Source organism: Pieris rapae, chromosome 11 (genome assembly GCF_905147795.1).
Source record: "Pieris rapae chromosome 11, ilPieRapa1.1, whole genome shotgun sequence".
Lineage (NCBI taxonomy): Eukaryota > Metazoa > Arthropoda > Insecta > Lepidoptera > Pieridae > Pieris > Pieris rapae.
The window spans coordinates 7,187,137-7,201,340 of NC_059519.1; the positions used below are offsets into that span (position 1 = coordinate 7,187,137).

A 14,204-nucleotide genomic window follows, 5' to 3' on the forward strand; every position below is an offset into this window, starting at 1 on the left:
TATCTTGAGCTATTTGCGGCCAGCAGGTACCAGCTGTTTTTATCAGCTCGTCTGCCCATCTTGTGAGCGGTCTGCCTTTGGGACGTTTGCCGATTGGACCTTTCCACGTTGTTACCCTGTTAGTCCATCTCTCGTCCTTTAACCTCGCTACGTGCCCAGCCCACTTCCATTTCAATTTCTTAGCGTAGGTTAGAGCATCAGTCGCTTTTGTGGTTTCTCTAATTTTTGTGTGACGTATTTTTTGCATCTTTTTAATATTCAGCATACTTCGTTCTATTCCTCGTTGGCAGGTAGTGATTTTGCTTTTTAATTTAGATGTATATTTCCAAGTTTGACAAGCGTATGTTAGACAAGGTAGGAGGCATGACGTCATGACTTTTGTTTTAACATTTATTGGCATGTTGCTTTTGAATATCTCTTTTAAGGACCAGTACTTGTTCCAAGTGTTTTGCACTCTTCTTTCTGCTTCTAGTTCGTTTTGTTTTCTGCTGAAGCCCATTTGTTTTCCGAGGTAGATGTAATTTTCTGTATAATTCAGAGTTTCGTTTTCCACTGATATTCTTTTCTGTATACTATTTGTCATGACCATGGTTTTCGAGAGATTCATTTCTAGTCCTACTTGTTTACTGGCTGTGTTCAGTGAGTCAATCATGCTTTGTAATTGTGTGCTTGATTCTGACATCAGAACCAAGTCATCTGCGAAGCGTAGGTGGGATAAATACTTGCCATTGATGTTTAGTCCTGTCTTTTCCCAGTTGAATCTTCTTATTATTGACTCTAAGATAGATATAAATAGTTTTGGAGACAGGGGGTCGCCTTGCTTTACGCCTCTTTCGATGGAAAACGTAGGGCCAGTGGATTCCAGCTTTATTTTTGCTGTACTACCTTTGTAGATGTTTCTGATTATATCTATATATTCTTGTTCAACTTTTTGAGCTTGCAGAGCGGTCCAGATACTTGAATGTGACACAGTATCGAAAGCTTTTTTATAATCGACATATGCGATGTAGAGTGTTCTTTGCTTCTCTTGATATTTTTCTATTATTTGTTCGAGAGTATGTATATGATCTATTGTTGAAAAGCGCTTGCGGAAGCCTGCTTGTTCGACTGGTTGCTGTGCTTCTATTGCGACACTTATTCTTTTGTTAATTATACAGGAAAACAGTTTATAAATACATGAGACTAAGCTAATAGGCCTGTAGTTTGTGATATCTTTTGAGTCCCCTTTTTTGTAAATTAAGATAATTTCCGACTCCGTCCACTGCGACGGTATTTCGGCAGTTTTTAATACAAGGTTAAATAAATATGTTAGTGGGGGAGTCAGTAGCGGCCAGGCAACCTTTATGGCTTCATTTGTAATGCCGTCTGGTCCAGGGCTTTTGTCGAGCTTTAGCCTTTTTATTTCTTGCGTGACTTCTCTTTCAGTTATTGGTGTTATGTTTCCGCTCTTATTTGTAGAGTAAGTGTCATTTGCATTTCTATAGCTAGTTTGCTCGTTTCCTTGGGCTTTATATAGGGTTTTATAGAAGTGGGTTGCTACATCTATAATTTCTTTGCGATTATTTACAATTTTGTCTTTGCTGTTTAAGCCTTCTATCCAATATTTATTTGTTCTTAATTCTTTAAGGGCCTTTTTTGAGCTTCCTGCTTTTTCCAAGTGGTTTTTTATAGTTTTCGATCTGTAGTTTTTGTAATCATGTTTGATGTATTTACTTATTAGTTTGTATAGAGCTGATAGTTCGTTTCTTGAGGCTCGAGTTTTTATCTTAGCATGTTGTAACTCTTGTCTTCTCTTGATAAGTGCTAGAGTACGCTCTTTTAGAACTTTATGTTTACTTTTTGGTACTTCGTTGGATGTTCGAGCGTCCTGTAAACTCTGGGTTATAGCCTTAGTTAATGTGTCATAGAAATACTGTACTGGTGTATTTTCTTGGCATTTATTTATATCCTGTAACTGAGATGCTATGTTTTGTTTGTAAGATCTCATTTCTTCTTCAGTTTTCAGTGATGAAAGTCGGTTACTTCTGTACGTTGTGCGTTTTTTCTTTTGCTTTGTGAGAGACATTGTTGCTCTGATTGCCCTGTGGTCTGACGGGTAGTTCAGATTTAAAACTTCTATGTTTTGAAGGATATTTGGTTGATTTGACAAAATGTAATCTATTTCATTTTTGTATTTACCATTTGGTGATCGCCAGGTCCATCTTTGGTTTGGTTTTTTGTGAAAGAAAGTATTTAAGATGGCAAGGTTGTGTTCAAGGGCAAAATCAATTAGCCTCTGACCTCTCTGGTTTCTTTCCCCATACCCGTTTGGTTTCATTATTAGGTGTTCTTCTTTTCGCGGTTGTCCTATTTTCGCGTTAAAGTCGCCCATTATTATATACTTTTTATGAGCTTGGTCTAGGGCTCTATTAATATTCGAGTAGAAGGTGTTAATCTCTTCTTCACTCGCAGTTTCAGTCGGTGCGTATATTTGTATAATCGACATGGACATTCCTTGTATGTTTAAGTTTAATAATGCTACTCTCTCGTTTATGCCCAAGAAGCTTTCAATCCAGTTCTTACGTGTTTTATTTATTATGAAACCGACTCCATATTTGCCAGGTGTGTGTCCTGTGTGACATAGTACGAAATTATTGTATTCTTCTATCCGGGTACCCGCCCTTCTTATTTCACACAATCCAATTATGTCGTATTTGACTCTAGTGATTGCTTCGCTAAGTTCAATTAGGCGTTCGTAGGTAGATAAAGTTCTGACGTTGTAAGATAATATGTAGAGCTGGTCTTTCTTCTTTTTAGTTGAGTTAAGTATTTCTAGGGATTTAGTTTCTTTCGTTGAAGAATGTTGAAGTTTTTTCTTTAGAGGGTTTTGGTCTTGATCTTCCACGGTGACCAGCCGGGTTGGAAGATGGTTTTCGTCGTTTAGTTGAAATTTATTAGATGTTGTATCTTTGAGGGAGGGGATTGTTAATTGCTATGAGTGTAAGCTACTGGCTGTTTTGTCGTTGATTTGTTTATTGGCGTTATTTTTCGCTAGGTAGCTTAGTATGCTTGGTTTTAGAATTCCTTCTGAGACACTGTTTGATCGAGGTAAAGATGGGTTGGATTGGTTTATTTTGTTTTTCTTGGTGGCTCTCGTGTTGTTACCAACTAGTCCTTGAGACTTGGGATCTGACTCTGGTGAATTCGCCAGTGATCTTTTGTTGTTTGATTTTAGTACAATGAGTTTATCGTATTTTATTGTGACTTTATTTCCTTTCTCACGCTCTTTATTCGCTTCTTCTTGTAATTCTTTCCTTTTTTCCAATATGTATTTAGGGTAGTCTTCGTTCAAATAGTATTGGGTATCTTTCAATAATCTTTTTTGCTTGAGAATACTGACCTTTAAACCAAGGGTAGAAAAAGTCACCTTTATTGGCCGGGGTTTATCACCTTTCTTTCCCAGTCTCTTTGTTTCCTGAATATCTCGGCAATTCAGTTTTAAGGACAGTTTTTCATTTATAAAGTGCAATATATTGTTCTCCAAGCTATGGTACGACGTCTCGTCCTCTTCAATACCGAAGAAAATTATATTTCTTTGTCTTGCTTGTTTTTCCATAAATTGAATTCTTTTTTCTTGTTGTTCAACTTTTTCATTCAAGATCTGGTGTTTTCCTTCCAGAATTGTAAATTTTTCTTCTAGTTTGTTGGTTATGTTATGTGTTATTTGTTCTGTCACCCTTTCACCATTTTTCTGAATTTCAATTTTTTGTGCGTTCAGTTCTTTTTGGATATTTTCTAAAGCTTTCATAATTTCCTCCATGGTGACTATTTTTGTTTTGATACTCGTGGCGCCCTCTAGTAGGACTGGGTAGTATTATTTGATCTGTTGTACGCTCTGTAGCGAACAATTCTAGTCGAAGGTAGTGCGTTTCTTTTCAAATAGATGGCGCTGTACTACAATTCTTTATTCTATGACAAGGGAAGTTGCAGATTCATTCAGGTGTGAGGTTATGTTTCTCAAAAAACGAGATAATTTTCACCATCCACTATTTATTTGCACTCCGGGTCTTCGGCACTTTCATAAGTTAGCACTGGTACAGTTTAAGTTCTTGGATTAGCGAGAGTAGACTTGAAGAGCTTCGAAATTGTTGTTTCTTTACACTTCAGATTTTTGTGGATTTTTCTGTATTGTTCGTTAACTTAGAGTCTTGCCTTCACTATATAGACTTAATCACTAGTTTATAGTCATTTGTACGATTTTGTTATCACTAAATTCACTTTTATTATAATTTTTAGTAACTTTTTATACGGACTGTGTTGTTTACCGCGTCTCAGTAGCGCCCTCTCCCTCCTGTTTATACTAATCAATCCTTAATAGTATTAAGCATTTAATAAATTAAGTTAATTTAAGATTTAAATGTCGCTCTAATAAAAAAGTATAATTTCATAATAAAAATAACGTTTAAACGATTCTTTGTTTTTCAATTTATTGCTGTTTTACAACGTGTTCAATAATAATAAAAGAAGCAGTTTAAGATTAGTAGCTAGGACTTTAAGCTTGTAGTCGAAGCCTGAGGGAGTTCAAACCACAATTAATGCACGATCATATGGAAGGAAAATTTCTTCTTGTTTTAGACGTTTAAAGACTATGAATGAACCTGTATGAATAATTGGTTAAATTTGGAATAATTGTTTTTTTAGGAATTAACTATATTCCGTCAAAAATTTGTTTTTGGAAATGAAGTCTGAATCATTATAAAGTATTATGGAATAATTGTTTTAATAACAATTTAGTTTAAGGTAAAATATTCTATTGGATTCCATACAATAAGGGTAATGTAGACAGTACAACAAACAGCCGTTAGTAATTAAACTACTTGGGGTCTGTGAAATAAAATAGTAGGTATCAAAGCACTGGGTCATAATTTGACCAAAGGCACGAAGAAAAAATTCAAATACTTTTTTAGGGAAAACGGGCAGGAGGCTCATTTGATCTTTAGTGATACATGGACATTCTCCAATGCAGAGGATTTTCGCGAGTGCGTTGACGACTTTTAGAAAGGAAGACTAATAGGAAGACCTAGCCCTAAGTCTGATTCCTGAACTTTAAAAACGTATACAGAATTTGACATGGAATCATAATTATGTTAGTTCTGATCATTTTTTCTTACAGAACCTCCTACACCTTGAAATTAATCTTTTCCCTGAAATACTTTCTTCAAAACAATTCATTTTTTACTGTTAAAATCTAAATAGTTACATCTATTGCTTGATATTTGTATTAAATTATATTAATAATTCCATGAAAATTACCCCATATGAAAACACAAAGATAAAATGTTTATTGTTATTTCGATTCGCTTAATCAAGTATGTTTGATGCGCCATCTAGCCAGGTTTAAACAAACTAAGAAACGACAGAAATAATCTCATTCACGTTAATGAGTTCATAGATGGCGGTCAAATCAAGCAAATGAAAACAAAGAAATCAAATAATTTATATACCTATACGCCCCCTTTGTGAATTCAGAAATAAATAATAATGGGTGTATGTTTGAAATAAATAAATAAAAATTGTTTTCGGAAATGTATTAAATAAAAACAATCTTATTAAATTAAATCAGGACTTGTTATTGTCTTAAATAAATATTATTTAATAAATTATGATTGTCTTCGCTGTCAATTAAGCAGAGCAGATTATATTGGTTTGTTATAAAATATTTCTGTATTATTATGTATTAAAAAAAATTAAATGTAACTTCACCAATGGCTTTTTATCTGAGTAAGCACAAATATTTTACATTAAAAAGCAAAATACGTTTTTTTAATATCTTAAGGAAATAATAAATAAATAATTGCCAATTTAAGTGCAACTTCTTCTTTTCATCATCTGTGACCATTATTGCACCGTGAGTAACTTCAGTTCATACGATTCGCTATCAATCTTTCCTTCGGTACCCTGTTTATTCTGCTCACGGACAGTGGATAAAACACACGCATGTCATATGTTGCGTCCAATTTTAAAAATCGAATACAAATAGTGATAAACATCAGAAAGTGCTGTGATTAATTAAAATGAAGGTAAGTTATTTGTAAAAAATGCTAGTTTACTATACTATATTTAAACATATTAATAATTAGTATTAATTATGCACTCATAGTAATCGTCTGTTTTTAAATATTAAGTGGCACCTGCTTGATAAATATTATCTGTAATGCCAGAACACCGATTTAGTTAAATTTTCAGCAACTAATCGTTCGTTATACTTAAATGTAGGTGGGTTAATTTCACAAATATATTTTACCTTTAACTTAAAATTGTATACATCTGACAAGTCGTTTTAACAATATTTGCGACTAAAGCTATATTTGGACGAGAAATGTATTTTTAGATGTCTTCGCATCTTTACGATTTTCTTTGTTTCCCTTTACAACATGCAAGTAGGTATTCGATAAAAGATTCATGTCTCATTTTCTAAATAAATAACCACGCGGTATTTAGTTGAATTATGATTCAAATATATTTATGTCTATCATTCTCTGATAAGGGTGGAACTAGATATAGATAGGATGTATAACCGGTCGTCTACAAATAGAACATTATAAAATACTGGTGGCAATTTTAATTCTACACGAAGGGAAATGATATCCAACTTTTGTAAGTTAAAATTAATTCCAAAGTCGTAATTATTTTATATATACTATAAAATAATTACGACTTTGATTTGTAAAAGCTTGACAACGCTCAGCACACTGATACATACAAGAAAAATTAATACAATATTTTAAACATAACATACACGAAAAGATAAAAAATAAATTAAACCAAACAATTGAATTATTAAAAGTAATGGAAAAGTAAAATCAATTTCAAAATGGAGCACTATGGATATATGTACTTATTAATTCATCTAGTGTTTTAATAGTAAACACGAGATGAATTAAAATTTTGTAATACCGCTGTCCTCTTATTTTCTTTGAGATAAATGTTTATTAAAACCACACAATTAGCACATCTAAATTGTTGTAATTCTGATTTCGCTTGTTGAGGCCAAGGGTTATTTGTATAAACGATAATTTCGTGAGCATACTTTATAGGATAATGTACAATTTAATCGGAAATTCATTTAGTCAGTGCCTTTCTTTAGTTTATTTTTTAGATTTTTTTATGTCAGATAAAGAATTTGTAATTGTGTTAATTAGCGACTTAATTAACACAATTACAAATTCTTTTATTCTCCCGTCTAACAAATTATAGTTTACGATATTTCTTTCGAACTATAGAAATAGTATTATCGTTTGCCAAAACATGTATCATTTAATTCACGAAAGAGATAGTTTTTTATCGTTAATAAATGTGGTGATCAAAATATTTGTTTAAATACCGTAGCCTCGCAATACGGCATATCAATCATATTATATTACATTTGCTAATACCGCTCTGTACCGACCAACTCGTAAAATTCTTATCGGAAATGAATCTGGGACTAGGATATGCGTCAAATTACCAAAGCGTATAAATCCCCAGCGATAATAATAATACGAAAACATTTTACAATTTACTTTTTTCCTAGCATATTACAGGCTTCTAGGTTAATTAATTATCTCCACCCTGATCCAATATCCGACCATAATATATGTAGTAGTATCGACAGAGTGTATAAAAAATAATTAAAATGTATTTTATACAGTCCATACATATATGTATATACTGACAAAAAATATAATTGTTTAAATGATTAAAATTCGAATGTGTGAAAAAGTCAGTCTTAACGAAGTCTTCAAGACTAAATCATTCGAAAGGTAATGTAGACGGTGGAATTAATGGTTGAGACTGCCTCTCACATGTACAAGAAAATATTATATGACCAATGTTTTTTTATTGTTTGCCCCATTCGCAAATTAAGACCAAGTCATAGGATTTCCCTTCGCTATTCACAATTACACGTACAATGTTTGGGTATTCGAAGAATTATCTAAACAAACAAGTTAATCAGCGATGTTTTTCTCTGATTGACGCACAATTGTCATTTTACATAGGAAATTTATATATTGTTTTTCCCGCTCATATAATTGTAAAGATTATTCGATTATTCAATTGTTTAAACATAAGATTCCTTTATTGTTTTAGGAGTACTTACGAACATCTTAATCGGGTGATCTTTGTTTAAACTTTAAAGCAAACATGAAGAATGTTTGAGGTTTTAGTAAATACCTTTAGTGAAAAACGATTTAAGCCAAAATGGTAACATTTACAACTGGTTTTGTTTTGTATCTTAAGTATCCGTTTGTTTATAATTGAAATTATTCGAATGTACGGTCGGATACTTTAAACGTAAAAGGGAACGGCATTTTACAGATAAATCTACAACTCGTAGCAATTACAAATGGTTCTAGCGAATGGGGCGTACCCGCATCTTTCATATCTTATAGTTGACAATATACCGAATTAATGAACTGTCTTTTTTAATTCAATTTATGGTCTGTTCGATATTTGAAATATATAAAAAACGGAAAAGCTCGTTTTAATAAATTTGCAGTTCTAAATCTACGAATAGAAACTTTTTACATTGATTGTTATCAATTGGCACTACGATAACTAATCAAAATTAAATAAGACATCGTAAAATGTCATCGAATTACCCTCTATACATATCATTACCGATCTCTGATTGCTCCTTGACCCATTTACAATATTAGCGACTTGTGAACTTAATTTGTGAATAAATAGACTTGTTGGTCGAATTAATGTTATTGTAACTTCATTAACCTTTGTGTCTATGAATAAAGGATAAAGGTAAGTGGAAAAAGGGTAGAAACTGGACCTGTTTCATACAATGTGAAGCGTATTATATATAAAACTTGACAGATTCCTCATAAATCAGTCTCTTAATAAACACCCCATATAAAATCCTTTTTTCTAAGTTAATCGAGTAGACGTGTCAAAGGACTTAGTTGGATGTAGTGGAACCATCTATTTAAACTGAACTGCTGAAAATCGCATTAAGAAAGCTAGTATATAGTATAGCTAGTGTATGATTCAGAGTCAATTTTTATTACGTGTAACGGAATATAAAAACCCTTTATTCTATTAATCCTTAGAATATATTATTTACGATATTTGTTTAAATTATTATTTTGTTGTCAGGTACAATAGTCAGTAAATATAATTTATGTATTGCAATAAATACTAAATCATGTCTAAAATCTAGGTCTACTACAATTCAATATATTTCAAACTTCATACTTTTAATGACGAATAGAAAATAACGCCGTATTTTACATAAGCTAGTATTTTTATCGTTAATATAAGTGTTAAATGTGTAGAAGATAAGGTTCACGTTATACATGGTCTTTGGTGCACGAGTACTACTCATTTAATAAACTTCAGGGGATAACAAACATAGTCTATCTCATGACAGATGTAAAGTATTCTGAAAAATAACTTATTGATTCGCATATTATGTTTCAATTAAGTATATTCTTCGTTACGAGTATCAATCGCTATTATCAAAGTATGTCAAATTTTAACATCGAGATAAAACTTCGAGAAGAATAGTAATAATAAAATATTATTTTCAGTGTTTATATTTAAAAAACGTAGTACCTATTTTAGGTAACAGTTTATTTTTTTTAAACATCTATTTATAAATAATTGATTTAAATATGGTTAACTGGTTTGATTTAAATATTCACATGAAAATTCAGTATCAAAATTAATAATTACTATAACGAACAGTTCAATAACCGGACACAGAGTGAAAGATATACCGTTATCAAAGTACTAATATGCTCCTTCGACCCTGACCCCACAAACGTTTATTATTCTAGATTAAAAATGCAGTAAATCACCGATTATAATACTGTATTAATACGTTTTATATATGTGGGTTGTATGGTCTGCGTGTTCTCTTTCTATATAGAGACTGGCATTTGAAAGCTCAAATGTGAAACACTATACTTAAAATGTAATTAAATTCGTCTTGACTTAAGAAACATCATAGCTTCAAAATAAATATCCATTCATAAACACTTAAAACTTTCAGACCCACATTGGGAAAAAGGGGGTACTACATTGAAATTGTAGACTACCCACATTAAGAACGTAAAAATGTTGTATAATGGTTTTTTTATCTTTCAGATCGTCTTCCTCTTCGTATTATTAGGATGTGGGATTACCCTGGGTTTAAAACAATGCTGCCCAGATAACGTTATAATGAGATCGGGCGGTTACTGCAGAATGACACGAGTCAATATGAACTGCACTTTGGGGCACATGCTTTTGAAAGATGTTATTGTGAATGGAACTAGCTTGTCTACTATGGATTCTCCTGAATACGTATTCACAGATGATCCAGATCGGTCAGTATCAAATATATTACTGATTATTCTTCGATGGAAGCTGAAGCGTTATTTTTGCCACTTATAAGATATTTTAATTTTTGATAGACTTTTTATATTTCCTCACTAGTTCCCGAGAATTATTTATTACTAATAAGGTATAATAACTTATGTATATATGTAACATAAGTAAAGGCATTGGTAACTAGCATGATTAAGCACTAATTATTTTTTGTAACAACTGTTTGTCACCTATTGTTGTCGCAGCCATACAATGAACAGGCAATCAAGAGATCTATCACCGTCAGCAGCGTCTACTTCTCTTGGTTGTTTTAAATATAACCTTTTTCCAGCCTAACTAAATCTTTCAGTCAACCGACGCCTTATTTATGAATCGTTTTCACTGGACAAACTATTTCGAACTATTTAGAACATAATCTAATAATTTCAGATACTGCCTGAGCCAAATGTATAAAAATCAGAGTTTACCTCAGCTAGGCACGATTCCAGTTGCTGTGATGTGTTATGAAGAGATAAAACTCTCCAATGATATTGAGACTAGTGGTATTCTCACTCTGGTGTCAGTTGTATTTCTGCTTGCTACTTCGGCTGTGTACATTTATCTACCACAACTCAGGTAAGTCGTATCATATACTACTTTTCTTTTTTTAAACAGGTGATTAAGAGTAAATTTATAATTTGGTTTTCACAGTTTGTGTTCTGTGTCTTCCCTCTGGATAATGTGTTTTAGAAAATTGCTGTGTTATAAACTCTGTAGGAATGTTTAATAAATAAATTATATAGCTCCAATCGAAACTAACGTTTTCATATATATAAATCAGTCGATAACGAAACGTACCTTGTAGTAACCTTATTATTTGTAGTTAACTTATCTACAATGAGATAATTTAACGGACGACATTTAAATTAATAAAATTATTATTACACATGTTAAAGTAACCGACACATAATTATTGATGTTTCCAGAGACCTACAAGGAATATGCTACATCTGCATGTGCATGAGTATGGCACTTGGTTTTCTATCACTCGGCAGTATGCAGATAAGTCCTGGATTTAGCGAAGACATGTGCACAGTAGCAGGTATTTTATAAGTTCCTTATATAAAAACCAGTAGCAGTACAAGCTTTTTAGTTTTGGGCCTCAGATTTGTATGTTTCTTGATCATTTGTTAATCTAATAGGCAAGTAGGATCAGCCTCCTGTGCCTGATCCACGCCGTCGACTTTTTTTACCGTTCGAATATTATATAGGCTGAAAGTCGATTGTTGCATTGGAGCTCGATCCTATAACCTAAGGGATGAGAGTCTCACGCTAAAACCACTAGGCCAATAATAATTGATTAAACTGATTTATATGGTGAATTGACATATTCTTTCAGGTTTCCTAGTCTACTTTTGGATGATGGCAACATTTTTCTGGATGAATGTGATAAGCATCAACATGTATCGCACAGTACAGTAAGTTTTGATTAAAATTTATTAATAACTTAATAATAATAGGGAATTCTAATACCTTTCCTTACTTCAGGGATGCAACATATCTGAAAAAGACGGAACGAAAGCAGTGCCTTATCTACAACAGTTATGCTTGGGGTTGCACCTTGGCTTTCCTCGTAATAGCCCTAACCACGAACTTCATAGAGGGAGATCACTACAAGCCCGGTATAGGCCAAGGCTCCTGCTGGTTTAACGGTAAAAAACTAAGGTTCCTAGATGTAGACAACCTTCACGTAGATTTATAAAATAACCAGTACCTACTGTATATGTCTATGGCCAGTTCGGTGTTGTGAGACCTAATAATAATAACCAGCTTTCTAATAGTGTAGTACGTTTTATTTGCGACTGTAACCTCTTACATATTTATTTTGTTTAGCAACAAAATATATAAAAAATTGCGATCGAGGTCAAGAGATGATAATTTTCCAACGGCTTATGTATTTGATCTTTATCAAAATCTGTAACTGCCGATAAGAGAAAGAGAAACAGTCAGATAAAACATCTTGTATGTCGCAAGTCTTCCAGATATTATAAGTGTAGTTTGTATAATTTCACTGTCAATTGGAAAATTTAATAATCTAATTGGCAACGGGTTATTTAAAGGAGTTTCGAAACTGTTGGTAAATAAATATAAGGCAAATTCAAAGTATTATAAAACATTTTCATTACGGTAATTAGTAACTTTAAAATTTATTTGAAATTTCAGGGCGCGCTGAAACCTGGCTTTACTTCTATGGCCCCGTCGCGATCCTCATTGCAATTAATGTCATCCTTTTTATACTATCCTCCTACAGCTTATGGACTCACAACAAGAAATATGAGGTTAACAAACTAAATTATCTTAAACGCAAGTAAGTTTTGTCAATACGTTTAGTTAATTTGTATGAGCCATGTTTGAATTAACCCTACATTAATATTATTATCTTACAGATTCCTTGTATCGCTGAAACTATTTCTTGTAATGGGGATTAATTGGATATTTGAAATAGCCAGTTTTGCACATGGCGAGAAACATATCCTTTGGTACGTTTTATTGTATTATTTTAATATTATATTTTACAACAAACATTGATGTATTAATACCATACATCTTTAGGAATATGTGGTAAACAAATTTATATATTGTAAATCTTTACGACTATTTGTTTAAACAGCTAAAACGCTGCATATAACCCCGTTTAAGAACGCATATCATATTTAGTGAAACTAAACAAAATATTTTATCATGTTATCTAGAAAGTGTTCTTACAACCCTAACCAAATTTGCGGAAATCGACCATATAAATTTGAACTTAACACTTCTGTAATGCATAATATGTGTTTCTAGGAAAATAATGGACACCTTCAACTGTCTCCAAGGTATCGTGATATTTCTGATACTGGTAATTCTAAGACGTCGTGCAATGCGAGGACTTGCCGAAGAAGGATTCTGTCTCTTCGTCACCAGACCACTTGCTAACAAATTAAGCCCAGATGATGATGCTGATGAAGAGCAAATGCTAGATGATACAGTAGAAGTTAGGCTTAATTAAGAGCGTAAGAAAGCAGGGTATATTTTGTATACGATGTAAATATATCATATACATACATAATTCTATTTGTATAAACAAGTATGGGTTTTAATAGGCACAGATTGAAACAAAATCACTTAAAGAAGGAAGACAAATGGTATTTTACCTAAGCGCCTTTAAGTGGATCCAATAGAATTATTTTCTTAAATGTATGTAATTGAAAAAAAATTTTTTCTTAATACAAAATCATATTTATTGTTCGCAACACTTGAATAGTAAATTTTAAATTGTATAATATATTCGAGTTATCATAGAATCTCTATATAATTATGTTAAATAAAATGTAAATATATATTTTTTTAATTTTAGTCACGTAAAATTAAAATAATTGTCAATGATATTTTTATAAAACAATTACGAATATGTAACAATAACTAATTAAGTATAAGTACTTGCTAGAATTACTAAGTAATGCTCATAATATTTCCTACATTTAAACGACAGAAGTACGTGCCATAATTGTTGTAAATTTAAAATTTAAATATGATCTGACTATTTTTGGTATAAAGTCTACAGAATATAAATATTATGTACCTTTACTTATGCCGCGTTATGTGGTCAGCACAACGCGTGTTGCGCTTGTTAAATAAAGAATATTTGAAAAAAATAGTTTTTTTTAATTTTACTTCTAGCTACATGCAATATCCATGCCCAGTTTAGTAATACTTAAAATAAATTATTGAACCTTGGATCAACAAAAGGCAGTGTGTCATAGGGCAAGGTTAGTCCACCCAAAGATTTCACATACTTTAAGCGGTAATAAATCAAAAACTAACAAATTTCGAAACTCAATACA

General features: G+C 32.2%; 2 protein-coding genes across 2 annotated transcripts in view; one reads left to right on the forward strand and one right to left on the reverse strand.

Moving 5' to 3' along the window:
- LOC110994069 (RNA helicase aquarius) overlaps nucleotides 1-14,204 on the reverse strand; it is a 51,219-nt gene that overhangs the window by 29,108 nt on the left and 7,907 nt on the right. The gene's annotated exons all lie outside the window — the stretch shown is intronic.
- LOC110994072 (G-protein coupled receptor Mth) lies at nucleotides 5,912-14,017 on the forward strand. Its single transcript, XM_022260561.2, has 9 exons — nucleotides 5,912-6,059; nucleotides 10,120-10,340; nucleotides 10,771-10,956; nucleotides 11,307-11,422; nucleotides 11,720-11,798; nucleotides 11,869-12,032; nucleotides 12,544-12,688; nucleotides 12,768-12,860; nucleotides 13,165-14,017. Exons 1-9 carry the CDS (start codon nucleotides 6,054-6,056, stop codon nucleotides 13,367-13,369), a joined length of 1,215 nt encoding a protein of 404 aa, XP_022116253.1. The 5' UTR covers nucleotides 5,912-6,053; the 3' UTR covers nucleotides 13,370-14,017.